Raw genomic sequence first — 23435 nt, forward strand, 5'->3', positions numbered from 1 at the left:
TCAAAGATTAAACTTTTATCGAGCCTTTCGTTTTATCGATAGGAAAGAATGTCAAAAATATGCTTTTGTTAGAAGAATTTTTAAGGTTTGGCTTTTAGCCTGATTTTTTTCAAATGTCAACTTTTGACAAGAGTATGATTTTTTTCTAATCAAAGAATAGGAAACATTATCTACTATAAGATGAATCTACGAAACGAGGGTTTTGTCTAGCAATAAAACAGAACAGTAGATAGGACTAACTAGAAAAATCAGAATTCGAAAGAAGGCTGAGTTGTCGAGATAAATTCATTTTCTTTTTCCTCGCTTTTGAAATATTTGGAAGATGCAGCGTATAAATGTTAAGTTTCACGAAAGCTAAGCGTTAGTTCGGCTTTCGTACTCTCCAGTTATAAGTCGAGAGTTTTTCGTTGTACTACGACAAACGTTGTAAGTGCAATTTTTATTGCGAGTGAAAAAGTGAAAATAGTGAAAATGTTGCGCGACGATATTGTTAAATTTTTTATCGTGGCGTGTAATTTTAATAATAAAATAGTGAAGGGTCACTATTTTAAGAAGATAGCGCGTGACAATGACGCGTCGAACTACGCATTGTTCGACAAGTTCGCTAAGGAGTGCTCCAGCACATTGCTATGTGTTATGCACAGGCTGGGGCACTGTAATGGCAACGTGACGTTGGAAAATATAATTCGACGTCACGTTGAAACGCGACAACAGAATAAAGCGTTTTTTGAAAATGATGCGGGGGGTCATATAGCTGACTTCTTGCGTCAAAGAGAAGGTAAGTAAATTTGATGTAAATTTAAAATTGACCGTATTAATGTAAGTGTTTTTAGATATTATTTAATTATATTTATTTTTACAGTTGTAAAACACGTAGCCAGGGTTGAGCCGCTACCGCCTCGTCGTGCGGCGCCTCTTGAGCGAAACTACGGGGCGAGACGACGACGCGCAGAAGAGGAGCTTTAAGGTGCCGTAGCAGCCCGTAAGTAACTCTACGTACAGTAAGCATGAGACACGCATCGTCTCGTGGAGAAAATTAAATATTCTCAGTTTTATCAAATATTAAATATAGAAAATTTTCTAGGAAGACCACGAATTGAAATCGCGGACTTAGTTGCGGAGCCACCATCACCTCGATACACCCCCGTCGGTGAATCATCAGGTAAATTTAAAAATATCGTGTTATAAAGTTATTGTAATAATAATAATAATAATAACAATTGTTATTATATATTTAGATGACGACGAGGATACTCGAGATAATTTTGACAGAGTTCCATCCTCAGCCGATGAGGCTATATTTACTCCAGGTAAGTTTTAAAAAAGACTTGGAGAAACTAACATATAGTTATTTAGCATAATTAATAATTAATAACAAAAAATATTATTTTTAGTGCAAGCAAACGAGACGGAGGATGAAGAAGAAAGAGAGGAAAGAGCGACGCAGGAGGAGGAAGAGGAGGAAACCGAAGAAGAAGCATTAAGAGAAGATGAGGAGGGGGATACAGACGAAGATGAGGAAGAAAAGGAAGAGGAGGCAGAAGATCAAGAAGAAGAGGAAAATGAAATAGAAGAAGAAGAAGAAGAAGAGCAGGAAGCGATGGAAGATGAGGAAGAAGGAGATGAAGAGGAATCGGATGAAGGCGGTGAAGTGGAGGATAATGAAGAGGGGGCGGAAATAGAAAATGACGCCGAGGAAAGAGAAGTCAGAGTTGCTTCGCCAGAGTATGATGGTAATTGTTATTAATATTATTATTAAATTATTTTATTTCGAAGTAATATAAAACAAAATAATTTTAGATGATATACATTATGCCAATACCTTACCATGGAGGGCATAATTAATATCACTGGGCGGGGAAATATCGTGGGGTAACTTGATGAGTTAGTTAGTATATTATATCTTTTGTCGGCATTTTCGCGTATTAGTAAAAAAGAAAAGAAAAAATAAAACAGAATATAAGACAGCAATGATTAATAAAAATATTTCATCTTTCAGTTCAAACTGGCGCTGGACTTGCTGAAGCTGTAATTGGAAGAAACGCTAGTGGGGAAGAATTTCTCCACAATACTGCGGAGAATGTAGCCGACCAAAGACCTCAACAGCAGCAACAGCGGTCGCAGCAACCACAGTCGCAACATTCTCAGCAACAGGAGCAAGACCCACAATCGCAGCAGCAGCAGTCGCAGCAACAACAACATCGGGTTGGTGATAGATTTAATTATATAGAGCTGCAGACGGAAAAAGCGCGTAGATTTAGGAATTTTGCTATACTCGGGAGAGAGGCGAGTTTCGCGATACGTCCAGTGCCACATGGTGCCGATACCGTGCGTTGGCTAGAAAACGCGTTCCGCGAAATCCATGCGTACGCGATAAGCTCAAGTGAACCGACGGATTACGTAGGACTATCTTTCAATTCCGAAAGTTTGACGCTCGGATCGGCGGGATTGTCGTTTCGCCCGGCGCGCGACTTGACTTACACGGACATATGGGAACTCGTAAGTTCGGTAGCGCAAAGCAACGGCGGAATTGAAGTCACGGAAACTTTTAACATCAGGGTTTTCAATGTCGCAGTACCGGTGGGGCGTGGAAGGGTATCGAATCCATTGACGCGTGAGGATGTCGTCAAACGATCGATATTGGAAATAGTAAATGACGATAATTTATGCTTTCCTCGTTCACTTGTAGCCGCGCGAATCCACTGCGAACGTGGAAATCTTCGGACGGGGCCGCGTCACGAAATGTGGGAAGCCGTAAGATTCCGACATTCCTCGCTACAACGCGATTTAGCGTTAAAATTAACGATGAACGCCGGTATCGTGATACCGGAGGAGGGATGTGGGATTTACGAAATCCAGCAATTCCAACGGTATCTCGCCGCTGAAAATCTGGCAATAATGGTTTACGGTTTTAAAGATTTCGGACGCGGGGGGAACCTAATCTACGATGGGCGTACGATACTCGCCTCACTAGAACGCGAACCGAATCATTGTTTAAATATTATGTATTATGAGGGTAGACGCCATTATAATACCATTTTAAATTTAAAAGCCGCTGCGGGTTCGCAAGGTGGATATTGCGTAGCGTGTAACGTTGGTTATCGCCCCATCAGAGGGCATCGTTGCTCTAAAAGATGCCCACGCTGCTACGCTATACCCTCGTGTGAACATCACGACGCGGAGAAAGTCAGGTGCGATACGTGTAATCGTACGTTCTTCGGAAATTCATGTTTCGAGCGTCATCGTACCGAAAAATCTTATGAAGGAAAATCAACTGTTTGCCATTCGGTTAAAATTTGTAACAATTGTGGGCGATTTATAAAATCAAGCTCGCGGCACGAATGTAATAGCGCCTATTGTAAGATATGTCGTTCTCAACAACCCGTGAATCATTTGTGTTTTATGCAACCTCTTCGACGCAGAGTCGAAGCTGAAGATCCTGGAGAGGGTACGAGTGCTGCGGCGATACGTGAAGAGGCGCAAAGAAACGCTAATGACCTCGAGGGTGAGAACGACAATGAAGTTAAGGGAGCTGTCGCATTCGTGTTTTACGATTTTGAAACGCGGCAGGACGAGACGTACGAAGGAACCGAGAACGTAAAGTTACACGTTCCGACTCTCTGCGTAGCACAGCAAATTTGCGTTGCTTGCGTGGCTATAGACGACATGACGGTGCGATGTCGCTGGTGCGGAACGCGCGAATTTGTATTTAATATCGACCCGGTAAAGCAGTTTATAGAGTTCGTGACACGGCCGACAAAACATTTTAAAAGTATTATTTGTATCGCTCACAACGCAAAGGCGTTTGACGCGCAATTTATTTTAAAATATCTAGTCGAAAAATCGTTAATAACGGAAAAGCCACGGATAATTCTGAACGGGACGAAGATTATCGTGATGACGATCGGTCATACAAAATTCATCGACAGCGTTAATTATATGCCGATGCTATTATCTGATCTACCTAAAGCTTTCGGGCTAAGGGATACGGCAGATAAAGGCATTTTTCCGCATTTATTTAACACTGTGGAGAATCAATCGTATGTCGGTCCATTACCCGAGGCTCGATTTTATTCTCCCGATCAAATGAAACCTGATGAGCGCGAGCGATTTCTTGCATACGGAAATGACAAATAAAAATGTCATCTTCGACTTCCAGCGCGAGATCGTACGTTATTGTCGAAATGACGTAGATATTTTACGACGTGCTTGTGTAGCTTTCCAAAAAATATTTTTAGAGCGCGGCGGTGTGTGTCCTTTCGAAGAATGCACGACTATCGCTTCCACGTGTATGAAAGTTTTTCGAAAAAACTTTTTTCGCGAGGGGGAAATAGGAATCATCCCGCCGGGCGGATACAGAAACGCCGATAGACAATCGCGCAAAGCTTTACAATGGTTAGTGTGGAAAGAGCGTGAGCTCGGTCATCCCATAAACCAATGCGGGCGAGGTCGCGAGCGTTTAATCGGCGGTAGCTACGTAGACGGATATTACGAGACAAAATTGGGGACTGAAACTCAGCGTTTCGTTCTCCAATTTCACGGGTGCTTCTGGCACGGTTGCCTTACTTGCTTCCAAGTGAATCGTGACAGTAAGCTTTCAACTGCTAACCGCGACGATACGATAGAAACGCGTTACGAACGAACTATCGCAACGACATGGCGTCTTCGCCGGCAAGGATATCAGGTGATTGAAAAATGGGAGTGCGCTTTCGACCGAGAGATGAGGGCAAATAACGAGATGCGTAATTTTCTCGAACATCACCCTATACTAAAATCTGCGCCTCTCGATCCGCGTGACGCGTTTTTTGGTGGCCGCACGGAAAATATCGTAACTCGACTCGAAGTAGCGGGGTACACGGAGAAAATACGTTACGTGGACGTGTGTTCTCTGTATCCTTACGTATTAAAGACGGGCGTTTTTCCGATCGGCCACCCTGAAATCTATATCGGAGCGGAATGCTCGTCATTAATCGGCGACGGACCAGGGTATAATTTCGACCCGGTCGAAGGTCTTGTACGTTGTCGAGTACTCCCACCGCGTAATCTCTTTCACCCGGTACTCCCGTATCGTGTGCGTGGAAAATTGCTGTTTGCGTTGTGCCGGAGTTGCTGCGAAATGTTCTCGCAGTCCGCGTGCACTCACGAACATCCTGACGAACGTGAATTTGAGGGTACTTGGGTATCATGCGAATTACGTAAAGCCATCGAGAAAGGTTATCTTGTGAGGCAAGTAAATGAAATTTGGCAATACAAAGTTGCTCGCTACGATCGCGATACGCGGCAGGGCGGATTGTTCGCCGGATATATAAATTCCTTTTTGCAATTAAAGCAGGAAGCTAGTGGATGGCCGAGCGAATGTGTAGATGACGAGAGTAAAGCACGATACCTTCGTGAATATGAGGAAATCGAAGGTATTACACTCGATAGAAACAACATCTCACGTAATCCCGGCTTGCGCTCGGTCGCGAAGCTCTGTTTAAATTCCTTCTGGGGAAAATTCGGCCAACGATCGAATCTTCCTAGTACCGAGATCGTAGAATCGCCTCAGCGTTTCGCAACTTTGCTCACTAGCCCTGAGCACGAAATAACTGATATATTACCAGTCAACGACGAGGTATTGTATGTCTCATGGCGACTGCGAGAAGAGGCACTCGTAGCTTCTCCGATTACCAACGTTGTGATCGCGGCATACACGACGGCACAAGCTAGGTTAAAATTGTATGATTATTTAGAAAAGTTAAATATGCACGTATTATATTGCGATACCGATTCTGTTATATATTTGAGTAGTGGTGATCCAAACGAGTACGAACCACGTACTGGGAATTTTCTGGGCGACATGACGGACGAACTCGAGAGCTACGGCAACGGTAGCTACATCGAGTCGTTTGTGTCGGGAGGCCCAAAATTTTATGCGTATGTGGTTCGTACAGCGGATGGAATCACTCGTGAAACTTGTAAAGTGAAAGGAATAACTTTAAATTATAATAATTCTAGATTTGTAAATTTCCATAGTATAAGAAATTTAATATTAGAAAGAGAAAGGCAAGAGGAAGGAGAAGATGAAGAAAACCGTGGAAGGGAACCCGTGATAAATCTGCGCTTTAATGCAATTCGTCGCAATGCTTTTCACGAAATTGTAACAAGAGAAGAGAGAAAAACATGTTCGGCGGTATTGGTAAAACGCAGATTTATTAATAATCGTTATTCGGTTCCATACGGTTTTGTCGAATAATCATCTTTTCTTACTCGAGCTTTGTTCTCGCTTAAATTTAAGTTTCGAGTCGTCAATTTTTCCGTCCGCAGCGTATAAGTATCATTGTAAAAATTCTATAAAAACGTATTAATCATAAGTCATTCATTAGTTTTAGCATTGTAAAATATAAAATGTAAATATTTTTACAATATAAAATTAGGACAAAAACGTGCTAAAATAAAAACATTTTAATTAATTTTTCATAAAAAATTTTCTTATACATTTCCAATCCGAATCCTGTTTTGTTTCCCGTGTACTTTTTCCCTTGTTTCTTTTTCGTGAATTATTTTCCCCCTCCCCAGCGGCATCGTCTATCAGCTCATTAAAACGATGCCGACCTAAGCGCTAAGTGAGTGGGATAAGCCTGTATGTACCCCGCGCCGCGGCACGGATCAGCTCGTTGTTGGCCGCGGTTGGCTAACGTACCAGCGGGGGTACGCTCACGCGAGCGCGCGAACGCCGCCGCCGCCGCCGCCGCCGCGTTGATGCGCTTATCTCTGCCTTCGAAATTTTAACTCCGCGAATTATTAATATCGATATTGTCGACGATTAGTATTATTATCAGTATCGACCGCCATTTTTTCTTTTTTGTTTTTGAAGCAGCGCACCGGAATCGAGTCAATCATTTCGCAAAATGGATGTGCGTTGGAAACATCCCTGGACGTCGATTATATGCGGTCCCACCGGGTGTGGGAAAACGATCTTTGTAAAGTCTTTTATCAAATATCTATCGAGCATGTCCGACGTGAGTTTCGAGAGAGTTTTATTTTATTACGCTGAGTGGCAAGAAGCTTATCGACAATTAAAATACGACGTGAGTGTAAGCGAGGCAGAAGAGTCAGCACGGGGATACGACGTTAAAGTGGCGACGACAACAATGACGAAGAAAAATATAATCGAATTTCGCGAGGGATTACCTCGCCCGGAAGATTATTCGAACGATCCGTTTACCCCGAAACTCGTGATAATCGATGACCTTATGAGAGAATCGTCGTCGAGCGACGCGATCGTGGATCTTTTTACCAAAGGAAGTCATCATAAAAATCTCAGTGTCATTCTTATCTCGCAGAATCTTTTTCATCAGGGACGCGGACAACGCGACATATCTCTCAACGCGAATTAAATCGTGGTTTTCAAAAATCCTCGCGATCGCGCTCAAATTCGCCATTTAGCGCGACAAGTCTATCCCGATGATCCGAAATTTCTAGAAGAGGCTTATTACGACGCTACTTCGAGACCTCACGGATACTTGTTGCTCGATCTGAAGCAATCGACTCCGGACGAATATCGATTTCGTACGTGCGTCTTTCCCGATGATACTAGACATTACGTTTACGTACCGCGTAGATCGTTTTCCATTGCATAAAAATCGCGTAACGCGGCTCGTGGAGGCCAGTCGCGCTGTTCTCTCACGCGACGAAGGAGGACAACATGAGTTCGGACAGCGTGACGAAAATCGCCAGACGTTCAATCGGAAAGAGAAACGCTTGTCTTCTCGAGGCGCTGTGTCATCTGAACAATAAGCAGCGAATGATCTTTCTTCGAATCGCGGACGATAAATTTATTCATTGTATTTGCGAGTGCGTTTTTAATACACTTAAAGGAAACATCCCGCTCAAACGACGTGAAAAAGATCGACTGAGTAAATACAAATCGACACTGCGACGTATTGCGACAAAACGCGGAAATTGGAAGGATAAGAGACAACTTTTGGTGCAACGAGGCGGATTTTTACCCTATATCATAGGACCCATATTGTCGGCCTTATTAACTCGAATCATCGGAGGCACGGAATCATAAGAATAAATCGCAATGGAAAGGGCAAAAAAGATGGTTTTAATTTCTACAGAAAATCTTGAGAGAATGCAGCAACAGCAGCAACAACAGAATAAATCGATTGCTGTAGAGCCGAAGGAAAATATCACGACGGAGAACGGTGAAAACGATAATAATAATAATAATTCCGTACAAACTCCTGGTACCCTTTTGACACGACTCGATGCGGAAATGAGTCGTATTCTTAATTCACCTTACCCGCGTAACGAGGATGAGAGATGGAAAATGTACAGAGAGGTACTTTGGCGGTATCTTTACTATATCCGAGAAGCGCGAAAACAAAATGCAACCAACGTAACCGAAATTGTCGACAACGAAACATCACTCCTGGAGGAGATCAGCAACAATAGCGACGGCGAATCGACGCTCGTTTCTCACGATATCCCCCGAAAATCGCAAATTTCTGCTAATCTTTCTTATTTATCCGATATCGACAATACCGTGATAAGAAGAGAACATAGCCTTCGATTGCTGAAAAGTGCCGGAAAAATAGTAGAAACTGTCCCGAAATCGTATCGCGCTCAAGCTCGCTTACTGATGAAACATTTGCTCGATAAAGCGGTGCCTGACAGAATTAATTGGAACGAGAATGGAGTCGTGACTATAGATGGCAGCATTGTAAAAGATTCGAATATCAGCGAGCTGATGAACGACATGATGCGAGAAAGAAAAACCGTAAAACCACCAGTAGGAAGAGTTCAGTTTGCTCGATTACTACGCAGCTTAAACACGCGTTCGACACTGGTAGGGAATAAGCGACTGTTAAATATCACCCTCGCTTTTTCTTCCCCAATTAATGTGAAACATCGGCCTTCGTCAAGTTCCACGCCGATTGCAACGAAAACATATTCAACGAGATCGACAAAACGTCAATCGGAAAAACGCAAGAAGCAGGAACGAGAAGAAGAAAGAGCCCCTGATTACGCATTGTATCTGTCCCCTTACTTTCGTAAAGCCTATCCATCTACAACTTTTATGAAAAACGGGGATTCGCTTCCTGCGCGAAAAAGGCGTTTGCTAGATTGGAATACACTGAAGAAATAATCGATAATGTCGGAACTTGAAAAATTATACTACGATCCCGCGCATTATGCCGGCTTCTCAGCAGTGGAAAATCTGACACGTGCCGCTAAGCCGAATTTCACACGTAACAATGTCGCTCGCTGGCTGGAATCACAAGATGCGTACTCGCTGCACCGTCCACTGCGCCGAAAGTTTCCTCGACTGCATTACAACGTAACGAATATCGACGATGTGTGGGAGGGCGATTTGATTGAGGTGCGAAATCTTAAAAGTTATAATGACGGATATTCTTATATTCTCGTGATTATCGATGTACTCAGTAAATTCGTTTGGGTGGAACCATTACGTGACAAAACGAGCGTATGCGTGACAAAAGCTTTTCAGCGTGTACTCGCGAGAAGCAAAGGACGAATACCTATATACTTGCAAACTGACAAGGGTAAAGAATTTGTCGGGCGTGCGACGCAAAAATTTTTGGAAGAAAACGATATTCGTTTTAGAGTAACGCGCAATCCCGACATCAAAGCAGCCGTCGTCGAACGCTTTAACAGAACGTTAAAGGAACGAATGTGGCGGTATTTTACGCATAAAAATACGCGTCGATATATCGATGTTTTGCAGGATATTGTGCGTGCGTACAATCACACTCGTCATTCGGTCACCAAAATGCAACCAGCGGTTGTAACGAGAGAAAATGCTCGTATCGCGCGTGAAAATATAACTCGACGGTGGAAAGACGTTAACAAAATTAAGAATGCTAAATACCATGCTGGCGATCTCGTCCGCGTCAGTAGAGCGAAAGGCACCTTCGAGAAAGGATACGAGGCGAATTGGACCGAGGAGATATTTCGAATTCATCGTGTTCTTGAATGGCGAAAACCTCGTGTGTACGAATTAAGCGATTTAACGGGGGAGGTCATAGACGGGATCTTTTACGAACAAGAATTAGCTCGAATCGAGAAAAACCTGCAGGAGGAAGAATTTATTGTGGATCGCGTGATAAGGAGTAAAGGACGTGGTGCTAATAAGCAACTGCTAGTTAGCTGGCGCGGATATCCTAGCAAATTCGACTCTTGGATCCCAGCTTCGAGTTTATCGAATCTCCGAGATGACGGCAACGGACCAATTTCACATGAATCTTCCAAGCAATAGCAGTATGCAGTATTTTCCGGAAAATACTACTTCCTCCTTCATCACGGAGTTACCTCAAACTGTAGAATTGCATGGAGAATGGGAAGTTGCACTAAGCGAGATTCAATTTCCCTGTAGTTTTTTTCACGTACGTCAGTTTCCCGAAAATGAGCTCAAATATTTCTTTTCCACAGAAGATATACACGAGATACGCAATGGATCATATGTGTTGCATCATAGAATAATACAGAATGGTATTTACGAGACTATCGAGAATCTTATCCATGAGATTAATGAAGCGTGCCGAGATTCACATTTTGTTTTTGAAATACAAAAAGAGGGTGGTAAACTCGAAATAGGGCTTAGCTGCGACGTGGAAAAATGTCGTGTTAATCATTATATTAACTTTTCCGATAATCTTTTTCGAATATTAGGATGCGAAACGGAATTAGGCGTAAAAGATAATTTATACTTTCGTAAGATTATGATAAACGATTCCGGTGAATGCATGACTTTTTTCAAACTCGGATTTAAAACGGAAAACGGTAATCGAATTTATTATTATCAGAGTAAAGAGCCCTGTAGCCTGTGGCGTGGTATTCCAGACAAGCTGTTCGTTTATTGTGATATTTGTGAATCTTATATAACCGGTGATGTACAAACCCCGCTTCTCCGAATAGTCCCGGTCGAGTCACGCGAAAGTAATTACGCGTACGGAACGAATCAGGTGAAACATTTCTCTTTTCCATTTTATATTCCGTTGCGACAAACGCGTTTCCGCAGAATCGAAATAGATATAAGAGATCAGCTCGGAAAAAAATACCATTTGAATCGGGAACCTTGACGGTGACATTGAACTTCAGACGTGCTCGATAATTTACATTAGAATACAGTTGAAATAGACGTAAGTCTGCGATAAACAAAAGAGAGAAAATCAATTTCACCATGGACTATGAGGAATATTACGAGGCGCAAAGCGGAGGTGCCAACGGAAGGGGTGGGGGAATTCCACGGGTTTTTGTCGGCTCGCCCTATCAACGCGGACATGGGATCGGAAGTTTTCTCGGTGGATTATTTAGAAAAATTTTACCTTATCTAAAGAGGGGTGCGCGGGCTGTCGGTAAGGAGGCTTTACGCGCGGGCATCAACGTAATGGAGGATGTCGAGAACCATACCCCGTTGAATGAGGCATTCAAAAATCGCTTCGCGGAATCGGGGAAAAACCTCAAAAGAAAAGCCACAGAAAAAATAAAAGACTTGATGAAAGGATCGGGATATAAAGTATCCGTAACAACTCCGATGCTTCAGTTTCCTCACGGTTACCACGATCCTCGCATCGCTAAGAGAACGTCGCTTTGTAAACGTAATCGTTCAGTCAAAAGAAAATCGAAAAAAAGTGTACGCAGAAAAGGCGCTAAAAAATCGAAGAAGAAGAAAAGTCACGGAACAACTCGAAAAACTAAAAAGTCATCCGGCACGAAACGCCGCAACAGCAAGAAGCGCAGTGTATCCGACATATTCTCGTAATCCACGCACGAATTAGCGTCAGCCATAGTGCGTCGTGATAAGTATGTCTTTCCTTCATACCCATTCGAGCGAGTGTTTGAAGAGTGAACTCGATCTCTTCGCTTTACCGCCTACTCAGACTAGTATCGAGAGTGCTCAATGGATTTATTACAAGCCCGTAACATCGCTCGCAGACGACGCACCAATAGAATTTGTTATACCCGGTCATGGAGAAGACTACCTGGATCTCACGCACACTATGCTAAGTCTCCGTATACGTGTAGAAACGGGAACAAATACCGGCACCGCCGCCGCAGCCGCCGCGGCGCCCAAAGTAGGCCCTGTAAATCAACTGCTGCATTCCATGTTCAATCAAATCGACGTGTATTTCAATCAAAAACTCGTGTCACCTCCAAACAACGCTTACGCTTACCGCGCATACATCGAGGCGTTATTAAATTATGCTTCACCCGCAAAAACTTCCCATCTCACCTCTTGTCTGTGGGACACGGATACTCCCGGTTTCATGGACGAGCCGGTAGATTCGCCAACGAATCAGGCTCTCGTAAGACGCGCTCGTTACATTCAAGGAGGACGCGCGTTGGATCTCATAGGACATCTTCACTGCGACGTTTTTAATCAGGATAAATTCTTAATTAACGGGGTGGAAGTTAGAATGAGACTCGTACGTTCCAAAGATTCGTTTTGTCTAATGGAAACAAATTCCACGTCGAAAATCCGCATTCTAGACGCTAGCCTACTTGTAAGAAGAGCAAAAATAACTCCCGGAGTATTACTAGCGCATGCGAGAATGCTGAGTAAAACCACTGCCAAGTATCCCCTTACGAGAGTCGAAGTTAAAACGTTCACGATACACTCTGGTCTCGTGGGAGAATCGTTAGACAATGTGATACTTGGACAGCTACCGAAACGAATAATAGTTTGCTTTGTTGATAACAAAGCGTTTAACGGCGACAGAAAATTAAACCCGTTTAACTTTAAGAATTACGGCATAAATTTCCTTTCGCTCTACGCTGACGGAATGCAGATTCCAAGTAGACCGTTACAGCCGAGCTTTAAGAAAGACGAACCGCTCTACATCGAAGCGTATCACACCCTCTTTTCCGGAACAGGCATACATTTTTTGAACGAGGGAAATTCTATAAGCAGAGACGATTACTCTAACGGATATTGCCTCTTCGCTTTTGATCTTACACCCGATCTATCGGCTAATTGTGCTGGGTATTGGAATCTCGTGAAACATGGAAGCTTACGACTAGAAGTGAGATTTGGAAAGGCACTTACCGCGACCGTTAATTGCATCGTGTATGCCGAGTTCGATAATGTTCTAGAAATCGATTCATCTCGGCAAGTCATAGTCGATTTTTCTGGATAGTCTCTTATAACACAGATGGATCAACAACAAGAACATTGTCTGTAAAATGTTCACTCCCCCATCATCTTTATCGTCACCACCATCATTAAACTACCGTATACCTAAAAGAGAATTCAGTTTGGAACGAGACTCGGACGTAGCCGGTTCGATTAAGAAAGCTTGCGTAAAGTATAAAACTATGGACATAGTCATCGACATTCAAGGTTTTCGCGATGCTGAGGAACAATTTATTCCGAAAGAAGTCGCGGTTGTCGCTGTCAACACTCCAATCATCGGCCAATGGATTATAATACGACCTTGCCCGTTTGACGAGTTGCCTGTAAATTCGAAACGTGAAAACAACTGGCTTACGCGCAATTATCACGGCATCGAGTGGTTCGACGGCGAAGTTAATCTCAAATATTTCAAGCAACATCTACGAGAAATTACTCGACAAGCACGCTACATCTATAGCAGGGGACACGAAAAGGCGCGTTGCCTACGCAATCTGCTATCCAGAAACGTATATAATCTGGAAGGCGTTTCTCCAGCCTTCAAAAATTTACCCGATGTCGAGGAGAGTGGTCATCGATGCACGTATCACGGATTTCGCGCAAAAGCAAATTTTCACTGCGCGTTGCGCAATGCTTACAAATTGAAACACTGGTTAATCGAGCAAAATAGTAGTAGCTCGAGCAGTCTTCGTTCCGACGAAAACGACAGCGAAGAAGAAGAAGAAGAAGAAGAAATAACATTCAAAACAGCGTCGGCTATAGCCGAAGACGAGAAAATAATCCCACTGCCGTCGTATGAATTCCCTCGAAATTTTACATGCGCTGCGCCAATTGAACGCAGAATACACGGGAGTCTATCCAGCCGACAAGCTACCGAAGGTGTGGACGAGGTCGACCGCCATCGTTGCCAACACGGATGATCACAATCAACCTGGCCAACATTGGGTCGCCTTTTACATCGACAAACTTGGAAATGGAACATATTTCGATAGCTACGGATTACCTCCCTCGGATTCTAGATTTCTCCTGCGATTGCGACGAAACTCTATCACGCATCAATGGAACACCACACAGTTACAAGGAGCGCTTTCCCAAACTTGCGGGCAATACTGCTGTGTTTTTTTATATTTCATGTGTAACGGCTATAATCTTAATCAATTTCTCAATTTATTTTCTGTCGAACACACATACAACGATCGACTAATCGCAGAATTATTTCGCAAATTTTTTCTTTATAATAAAAGAAAATGCGTGATGAAATCATCTGTATGCTACCCCATTCAATCATGTAACTTAAAAATGTAAGAATATACTCGTAGATGTATGAAAAAAGTTGAATGTTTCAATAAATACTCTTTTGTAACTTTTAAAACCGAATTATTTTTTCACTCGACCTACCTAACGCCAAGACTCTATCTCCTGCACGTAGTAACGCTAAAATCGTAAAGTGCTTCCTTTTGATAATTATCTTTCTCTAAACGTACCATACCTTTGAAAGCATATGCATATCGTAAAAGGCGCTTCCGTCCTTTCTATCGTAATTTCCAGATAAGACCTTTCGACTTCTCAGGCCTCTTTTACCCGTTCCGCAATTTGCTGCTAAATTTTTCCCAAAATACCTGTTTTTCAACCAATCCGCTCCTGGGGCAGCCGTGGGGGAAACCAATAAGCACACTCTAATTCCTCCCGGAGCCATCCCCTTTACTTCCCAATAAAAACGCTCCTGATATCGTCAGGTCTTCCCCGCCCCTCCCCCCGGTCCTGATATCGTCAGGTCCTCCACGCCCCGCTCCAAATTTCGTCAGACCCTCCCCTCCACTTGGCCCTTTTACTGCTAGCGCGTCACCCTACCCCCTCCACTTCACTGATAAGACTGGCGCCAGTGACGTCATTTGTTTTGACGCCCCATGGCTAACCATATACTACTCTCGCAGATCCTATTATTCTTATTTTTATTATAGGTTAATCAAATTTGCATATATTTTATTTTACTAATTATAATTATACATTATTTTACAATTTTGAAAACGTATTGGCGCCGGCGGGATTCGAACCTAAGATTTCGGAACAATAACCTAATACGTTAACACTGAGCTAATCATATACTTCTGATATTGTTAATAAAAAATTATATTTAAAATAAAGCTAATTTGAACAAGAAGAAATTTACGTGTTGAGTATCGCGTGAACACTCACCTTTCGATTATTTAGCCTTAAATATTTTTAAAATAAACTATGTAACTTTCAAACACGTTTTGTAATATATTCTTTTAATTTTAGGTTTAGATCAAGTGATCCGTTACATTATCTTAGTAGTTGTCTCAAAATTATTTTTTTCGAATACTTAAAAATTAATATCAAGATGCTGTTTTTTTTTTTTGTGTTAAAGTGTTGTGCACTTAAAATTTTGTATTGGAAATTTTTTAATTTAATAATTTTTTTGCCGTATTTTTTAAAAATTAGTACAAAGTATTATGATTATGAGAATGTCTAATAATTTTGACCAAGGTTATAAATTTTATAATATATGTAAACTTATAAATTAAATTAAAAATGTAATAATGTAAATTAATATAAGTAAATATAGTAACTTTTTAAAATTACAAAAAAATAGCAAATGTTTATTTGTAAAAATATGTTTTATGATGCCTAACAAAATAAAGAAAATATTAAAAATATAAATAAATATTAAATATTATATATATTAGGATTTTAACTTAGTTTCCGCCCGCAAATGTTAGATAGCGATATAAACAGTTCTAGTAGTCATTACTAACGCAACTGGTACTTTTTTTTAAATTGAACATTTCTCAATAACATTCAGTCAGCATACACAGTTATTTGCATAAACAATAATTTTTTTTGCTTTGTCGAAAATAAAACGCGATAAAGTGTTTTTTCGACATGTGTTTTTGCACTACTTTGATTGGAAAAAAAGTGTAGCAGAAGTTCATCGATTACTTGAAGAAAGATATGGCAATCAAGTTCCATTGCATACAACATGTAAAAAGTGGTATAGACGATTCAAAAGTAATGATTTTAATGTCAATGACAAATCACGCTCAAGACAGCCAAAAAAATTTGAAGACGATGACTTGCTAGCACGATTATTGCATGAAAACTCAGCTCGAACGTTAAAAGAACTTTCAAACGAGCTAGGAGTTACTGTAGCAGCTGTTTCCAAACATTTACACGCCATGGTAAAGATCCAAAAAGAAGGAAAATGGGTACCACATGAATTGTCTGAAAGTGGCATTCACAACCTTTTTAATATCACGGTTTCCTTGCTTGCCAGGCAAAAAAGAAGAGTTTTCTATGGCGTATTGTGACCAGCGATGAAAAGTGATTCTACTACAACAATCCCAAACGCAAAAAATCATAAGTAGACCCAGGACAATCAACATCGCAGCCAAAACGGAACATCCACGATCACAAAGTAATGCTTTGCATTTGGTGGGATCAGCAAGGAGTGTTGTACTATGAGCTGTTGAAACCGAACGAAACTGTTACTGCCGATGTCTAAAAACGTCAATTGAACAAATTGAATGATGAGCTGTTGCAAAAAAGAACAGCGAGTAACAGATGCAAAGTTATTCTCCTTCACGACAACGCTCGGCCACACACTGGAAAAACCGTCAAGGAAACACTGACGCAGCTCGAATGAGACTTTTCCTTACCCTGTGTACTTACCAGACATAGCGCCTTCTAATTATCACTTGTTCAGATCGATGTAGCACGACTGGAGTGGTACAGGCTTCTGAAATGTTGGAGAAATGCGAAAATGGATGGAAGAATGGATTGTTTTGAAACCGACATCGTTTTATCAAGATGGTATCGCCCAGTTGCCAGAACGAAGGAAATAAGTTGTAGAAAGTGAAAATACTTTCATTGAAATAATTTGTACAAATTTTTTCCAATAAATACTTTTTCTCAGCCTTTTTCAAGCGGAAACTAAATTAAGATTCTAATACTATATAATGTTTTTGCATGATTCCTTTGATTATTTTGTATATTGTAACGACCCATCTTTTTCCGCGCACGGGGCGGTGCGTGATTGCGGACGGACCAGGGCGCGGAGGGAGGTCGCCAAGAGAAACTAGACTTAGTTGCTTTAGGTGTTGAATACAAAAGTACGTTTATTTCGCGTTGGTTCTGTACAACGGGAGTGGCTTGGCCACGACGCGCGGACGGACGGATGGCGGTGACGCTCGGACGGACGCAACACAAACTTAAAGGCTACGCGCGGACGGACGGACGAGAAAACGGAACGCGCGGACGGAACGAACGGTATTTACAATGGTCGGTTTTTCCGCGGTGTCTGAATCGCGCTATTGTCGCGGCTGAGTTCGCGGAATTCCGGCCTCGAGTTTTCCGAGAGTAGTATATGGTTAGCCATGGGGCGTCAAAACAAATGACGTCACTGGCGCCAGTCTTATCAGTGAAATGGTGGGGGTAGGGAGACGCGCTAGCAGTAAAAGGGCCAAGTGGAGGGGAGGGTCTGACGAAATTTGGAGCGGGGCGTGGAGGACCTGACGATATCAGGACCGGGGGGAGGGGCGGGGAAGACCTGACGATATCAGGAGCGTTTTTATTGGGAAGTAAAGGGGATGGCTCCGGGAGGAATTAGAGTGTGCTTATTGGTTTCCCCCACGGCTGCCCCAGGAGCGGATTGGTTGAAAAACAGGTATTTTGGGAAAAATTTAGCAGCAAATTGCGGAACGGGTAAAAGAGGCCTGAGAAGTCGAAAGGTCTTATCTGAAAATTACGATAGAAAGGACGGAAGCGCCTTTTACGATATACATATGCTTTCAAAGGTATGGTACGTTTAGAAAAAGATAATTATCAAAAGGAAGCACTTTACGATTTTAGCGTTACTACGTACAGGAGATAGACTCTTGGCGTTAGGTAGGTCGAGTGAAAAAATAATTCGGTTTTTAAAGTTACAAAAGAGTATTTATTGAAACATTCAACTTTTTTCATACATCTACGAGTATATTCTTACATTTTTAAGTTACATGATTGAATGGGGTAGCATACAGATGGTTTCATCACGCATTTTCTTTTATTATAAAGAAAAAATTTGTGAAATAATTCTGCGATTAGTCGATCGTTGTATGTGTGTTCGACAGAAAATAAATTGAGAAATTGATTAAGATTATAGCCGTTACACATGAAATATAAAAAAACACAGCAGTATTGCCCGCAAGTTTGGGAAAGCGCTCCTTGTAACTGTGTGGTGTTCCATTGATGCGTGATAGAGTTTCGTCGCAATCGCAGGAGAAATCTAGAATCCGAGGGAGGTAATCCGTAGCTATCGAAATATGTTCCATTTCCAAGTTTGTCGATGTAAAAGGCGACCCAATGTTGGCCAGGTTGATTGTGATCATCCGTGTTGGCAACGATGGCGGTCGACCTCGTCCACACCTTCGGTAGCTTGTCGGCTGGATAGACTCCCGTGTATTCTGCGTTCAATTGGCGCAGCGCATGTAAAATTTCGAGGGAATTCATACGTCGGCAGTGGGATTATTTTCTCGTCTTCGGCTATAGCCGACGCTGTTTTGAATGTTATTTCTTCTTCTTCTTCTTCTTCTTCGCTGTCGTTTTCGTCGGAACGAAGACTGCTCGAGCTACTACTATTTTGCTCGATTAACCAGTGTTTCAATTTGTAAGCATTGCGCAACGCGCAGTGAAAATTTGCTTTTGCGCGAAATCCGTGATACGTGCATCGATGACCACTCTCCTCGACATCGGGTAAATTTTTGAAGGCTGGAGAAACGCCTTCCAGATTATATACGTTTCTGGATAGCAGATTGCGTAGGTAACGCGCCTTTTCGTGTCCCCTGCTATAGATGTAGCGTGCTTGTCGAGTAATTTCTCGTAGATGTTGCTTGAAATATTTGAGATTAACTTCGCCGTCGAACCACTCGATGCCGTGATAATTGCGCGTAAGCCAGTTGTTTTCACGTTTCGAATTTACAGGCAACTCGTCAAACGGGCAAGGTCGTATTATAATCCATTGGCCGATGATTGGAGTGTTGACAGCGACAACCGCGACTTCTTTCGGAATAAATTGTTCCTCAGCATCGCGAAAACCTTGAATGTCGATGACTATGTCCATAGTTTTATACTTTACGCAAGCTTTCTTAATCGAACCGGCTACGTCCGAGTCTCGTTCCAAACTGAATTCTCTTTTAGGTATACGGTAGTTTAATGATGGTGGTGACGATAAAGATGATGGGGGAGTGAACATTTTACAGACAATGTTCTTGTTGTTGATCCATCTGTGTTATAAGAGACTATCCAGAAAAATCGACTATGACTTGCCGAGATGAATCGATTTCTAGAACATTATCGAACTCGGCATACACGATGCAATTAACGGTCGCGGTAAGTGCCTTTTCAAATCTCACTTCTAGTCGTAAGCTTCCATGTTTCACGAGATTCCAATGCCCAGCACAATTAGCCGATAGATCGGGTGTAAGATCAAAAGCGAAGAGGCAATATCCGTTAGAGTAATCGTCTCTGCTTATAGAATTTCCCTCGTTCAAAAAATGTATGCCTGTTCCGGAAAAGAGAGTGTGATACGCTTCGATGTAGAGCGGTTCGTCTTTCTTAAAGCTCGGCTGTAACGGTCTACTTGGAATCTGCATTCCGTCAGCGTAAAGCGAAAGGAAATTTATGCCGTAATTCTTAAAGTTAAACGGGTTTAATTTTCTGTCGCCGTTAAACGCTTTGTTATCAACAAAGCCAACTATTATTCGTTTCGGTAGCTGTCCAAGTATCACATTGTCTAACGATTCTCCCACGAGACCAGAGTGTATCGTGAACGTTTTAACTTCGACTCTCGTAAGGGGATACTTGGCAGTGGTTTTACTCAGCATTCTCGCATGCGCTAGTAATACTCCGGGAGTTATTTTTGCTCTTCTTACAAGTAGACTAGCGTCTAGAATGCGGATTTTTGACGTGGAATTTGTTTCCATTAGACAAAACGAATCTTTGGAACGTACGAGTCTCATTCTAACTTCCACTCCGTTAATTAAGAATTTATCCTGATTAAAAACGTCGCAGTGAAGATGTCCTATGAGATCCAACGCGCGTCCTCCTTGAATGTAACGAGCGCGTCTTACGAGAGCCTGATTCGTTGGCGAATCTACCGGCTCGTCCATGAAACCGGGAGTATCCGTGTCCCACAGACAAGAGGTGAGATGGGAAGTTTTTGCGGGTGAAGCATAATTTAATAACGCCTCGATGTATGCGCGGTAAGCGTAAGCGTTGTTTGGAGGTGACACGAGTTTTTGATTGAAATACACGTCGATTTGATTGAACATGGAATGCAGCAGTTGATTTACAGGGCCTACTTTGGGCGCTGCGGCGGCGGTGCCGGTATTTGTTCCCGTTTCTACACGTATACGGAGACTTAGCATAGTGTGCGTGAGATCCAGGTAGTCTTCTCCATGACCGGGTATAACAAATTCTATTGGTGCGTCGTCTGCGAGCGATGTTACGGGCTTGTAATAAATCCATTGAGCACTCTCGATACTAGTCTGGGTAGGCGGTAAAGCGAAGAGATCGAGTTCACTCTTCAAACACTCGCTCGAATGGGTATGAAGGAAAGACATACTTATCACGACGCACTATGGCTAACGCAAATTCGTGCGTGGATTACGAGAATATGTCGGATACACTGCGCTTCTTGCTGTTGCGGCGTTTCGTGCTGGATGACTTTTTAGTTTTTCGAGTTGTTCCGTGACTTTTCTTTTTCTTCGATTTTTTAGCGCCTTTTCTGCGTACACTTTTTTTCGATTTTCTTTTGACTGAACGATTACGTTTACAAAGCGACGTTCTCTTAGCGATGCGAGGATCGTGGTAACCGTGAGGAAACTGAAGCATCGGAGTTGTTACGGATACTTTATATCCCGATCCTTTCATCAAGTCTTTTATTTTTTCTGTGGCTTTTCTTTTGAGGTTTTTCCCCGATTCCGCGAAGCGATTTTTGAATGCCTCATTCAACGGGGTATGGTTCTCGACATCCTCCATTACGTTGATGCCCGCGCGTAAAGCCTCCTTACCGACAGCTCGCGCACCCCTCTTTAGATAAGGTAAAATTTTTCTAAATAATCCACCGAGAAAACTTCCGATACCATGTCCGCGTTGATAGGGCGAGCCGACAAAAACCCGTGGAATTCCCCCACCCCTTCCGTTGGCACCTCCGCTTTGCGCCTCGTAATATTCCTCATAGTCCATGGTGAAATTGATTTTCTCTCTTTTGTTTATCGCAGACTTACGTTTATTTCAACTGTATTCTTATATAAATTATCGAGCACGTCTGAAGTTCAATGTCACTGTCAAGGTTCCCGATTCAAATGGTATTTTTTTTCCGAGCTGATCTCTTATATCTATTTCGATTCTGCGGAAACGCGTTTGTCGCAACGGAATATAAAATGGAAAAGAGAAATGTTTCACCTGATTCGTTCCGTACGCGTAATTACTTTCGCGTGACTCGACCGGGACTATTCGGAGAAGCGGAGTTTGTACATCACCGGTTATATAAGATTCACAAATATCGCAATAAACGAACAGCTTATCTGGAATACCACGCCACAGGCTACAGGGCTCTTTACTCTGATAATAATAAATTCGATTACCGTTTTCCGTTTTAAATCCGAGTTTGAAAAAAGTCATGCATTCACCGGAATCGTTTATCATAATCTTACGAAAGTATAAATTATCTTTAATGCCTAATTCCGTTTCGCATCCTAATATTCGAAAAAGATTATCGGAAAAGTTAATATAATGATTAGCGCGACATTTTTCCACGTCGCAGCTAAGTCCTATTTCGAGTTTACCACCCTCTTTTTGTATTTCGAAAACAAAATGTGAATCTCGACACGCTTCATTAATCTCGTGGATAAGATTCTCGATAGTCTCGTAAATACCATTCTGTATTATTCTATGATGCAACACATATGATCCATTGCGTATCTCGTATATATCTTCTGTGGAAAAGAAATATTTGAGCTCATTTTCCGGAAACTGACGTACGTGAAAAAAACTACAGGGAAATTGAATCTCGCTTAGTGCAACTTCCCATTCTCCATGCAATTCTACAGTTTGAGGTAACTCCGTGATGAAGGAGGAAGTAGTATTTTCCGGAAAATACTGCATACTGCTATTGCTCGGAAGAATCATGTGAAATTGGTCCGTTGCCGTCATCTCGGAGATTCGATAAACTCGAGGCTGGGATCCAAGAGTCAAATTTGCTAGGATATCCGCGCCAGCTAACTAGCAGTTGCTTATTAGCACCACGTCCTTTACTCCTTATCACGCGATCCACAATAAATTCTTCCTCCTGCAGGTTTTTCTCGATTCGAGCTAATTCTTGTTCGTAAAAGATCCCGTCTATGACCTCCCCCGTTAAATCGCTTAATTCGTACACACGAGGTTTTCGCCATTCAAGAACACGATGAATTCGAAATATCTCCTCGGTCCAATTCGCCTCGTATCCTTTCTCGAAGGTGCCTTTCGCTCTACTGACGCGGACGAGATCGCCAGCATGGTATTTAGCATTCTTAATTTTGTTAACGTCTTTCCACCGTCGAATTATATTTTCACGCGCGATACGAGCATTTTCTCTCGTTACAACCGCTGGTTGCATTTTGGTGACCGAATGACGAGTGTGATTGTACGCACGCACAATATCCTGCAAAACATCGATATATCGACGCGTATTTTTATGCGTAAAATATCGCCACATTCGTTCCTTTAACGTTCTGTTAAAGCGTTCGACGACGGCTGCTTTGATGTCGGGATTGCGCGTTACTCTAAAACGAATATTGTTTTCTTCCAAAAACTTTTGCGTCGCACGCCCGACAAATTCTTTACCCTTGTCAGTTTGCAAGTATATAGGTATTCGTCCTTTGCTTCTCGCGAGTACACGCTGAAAAGCTTTTGTCACGCATACGCTCGTTTTGTCACGTAATGGTTCCACCCAAACGAATTTACTAAGTACATCGATAATCACGAGAATATAAGAATATCCGTCATTATAACTTTTAAGATTTCGCACCTCAATCAAATCGCCCTCCCACACATCGTCGATATTTGTTACGTTGTAATGCAGTCGAGGAAACTTTCGGCGCAGTGGACGGTGCAGCGAGTACGCATCTTGCGATTCCAGCCAGCGAGCGACATTGTTACGTGTGAAATTCGGCTTAGCGGCACGTGTCAGATTTTCCACTGCTGAGAAGCCGGCGTAATGCGCGGGATCGTAGTATAATTTTTCAAGTTCCGACAT

General features: G+C 42.3%; 3 protein-coding genes across 3 annotated transcripts; 2 read left to right on the plus strand and 1 right to left on the minus strand.

Annotated features, from left to right (window-relative positions):
* Positions 1–4291: 4291 nt before the first annotated feature.
* On the plus strand, positions 4292–6092 carry LOC120359588. The gene is made up of 2 exons (XM_039457587.1): positions 4292–5923; positions 6036–6092. Exons 1-2 carry the CDS (start codon positions 4292–4294, stop codon positions 6090–6092), a joined length of 1689 nt encoding a protein of 562 aa, XP_039313521.1.
* Positions 6093–9142: 3050 nt separating this feature from the next.
* Positions 9143–10267, plus strand: LOC120359589. Its single transcript, XM_039457588.1, has one exon. The coding sequence runs from the start codon at positions 9143–9145 to the stop codon at positions 10265–10267; it is 1125 nt and encodes a 374-aa protein (XP_039313522.1).
* A 12043-nt stretch (positions 10268–22310) lies between these two features.
* On the minus strand, positions 22311–23435 carry LOC120359590. The gene has a single exon (XM_039457589.1). It carries the CDS (start codon positions 23433–23435, stop codon positions 22311–22313), a length of 1125 nt encoding a protein of 374 aa, XP_039313523.1.

This window comes from Solenopsis invicta, chromosome 14 (assembly GCF_016802725.1).
Source record: "Solenopsis invicta isolate M01_SB chromosome 14, UNIL_Sinv_3.0, whole genome shotgun sequence".
NCBI classification, from domain to species: Eukaryota; Metazoa; Arthropoda; class Insecta; order Hymenoptera; family Formicidae; genus Solenopsis; species Solenopsis invicta.

Bases quoted from the DNA above. Each gene is read 5' to 3' on its own strand.
- LOC120359589 (XM_039457588.1), top strand. From the start codon at position 9,143: ATGTCGGAACTTGAAAAATTATACTACGATCCCGCGCATTATGCCGGC.
- LOC120359590 (XM_039457589.1), bottom strand. From the start codon at position 23,435: ATGTCGGAACTTGAAAAATTATACTACGATCCCGCGCATTACGCCGGC.
- LOC120359588 (XM_039457587.1), top strand. From the start codon at position 4,292: ATGAAAGTTTTTCGAAAAAACTTTTTTCGCGAGGGGGAAATAGGAATC. The intron at 5,924-6,035 runs GTTCGTACAGCG...ATTTAATATTAG, and splicing joins CAAAATTTTATGCGTATGTG to AAAGAGAAAGGCAAGAGGAA.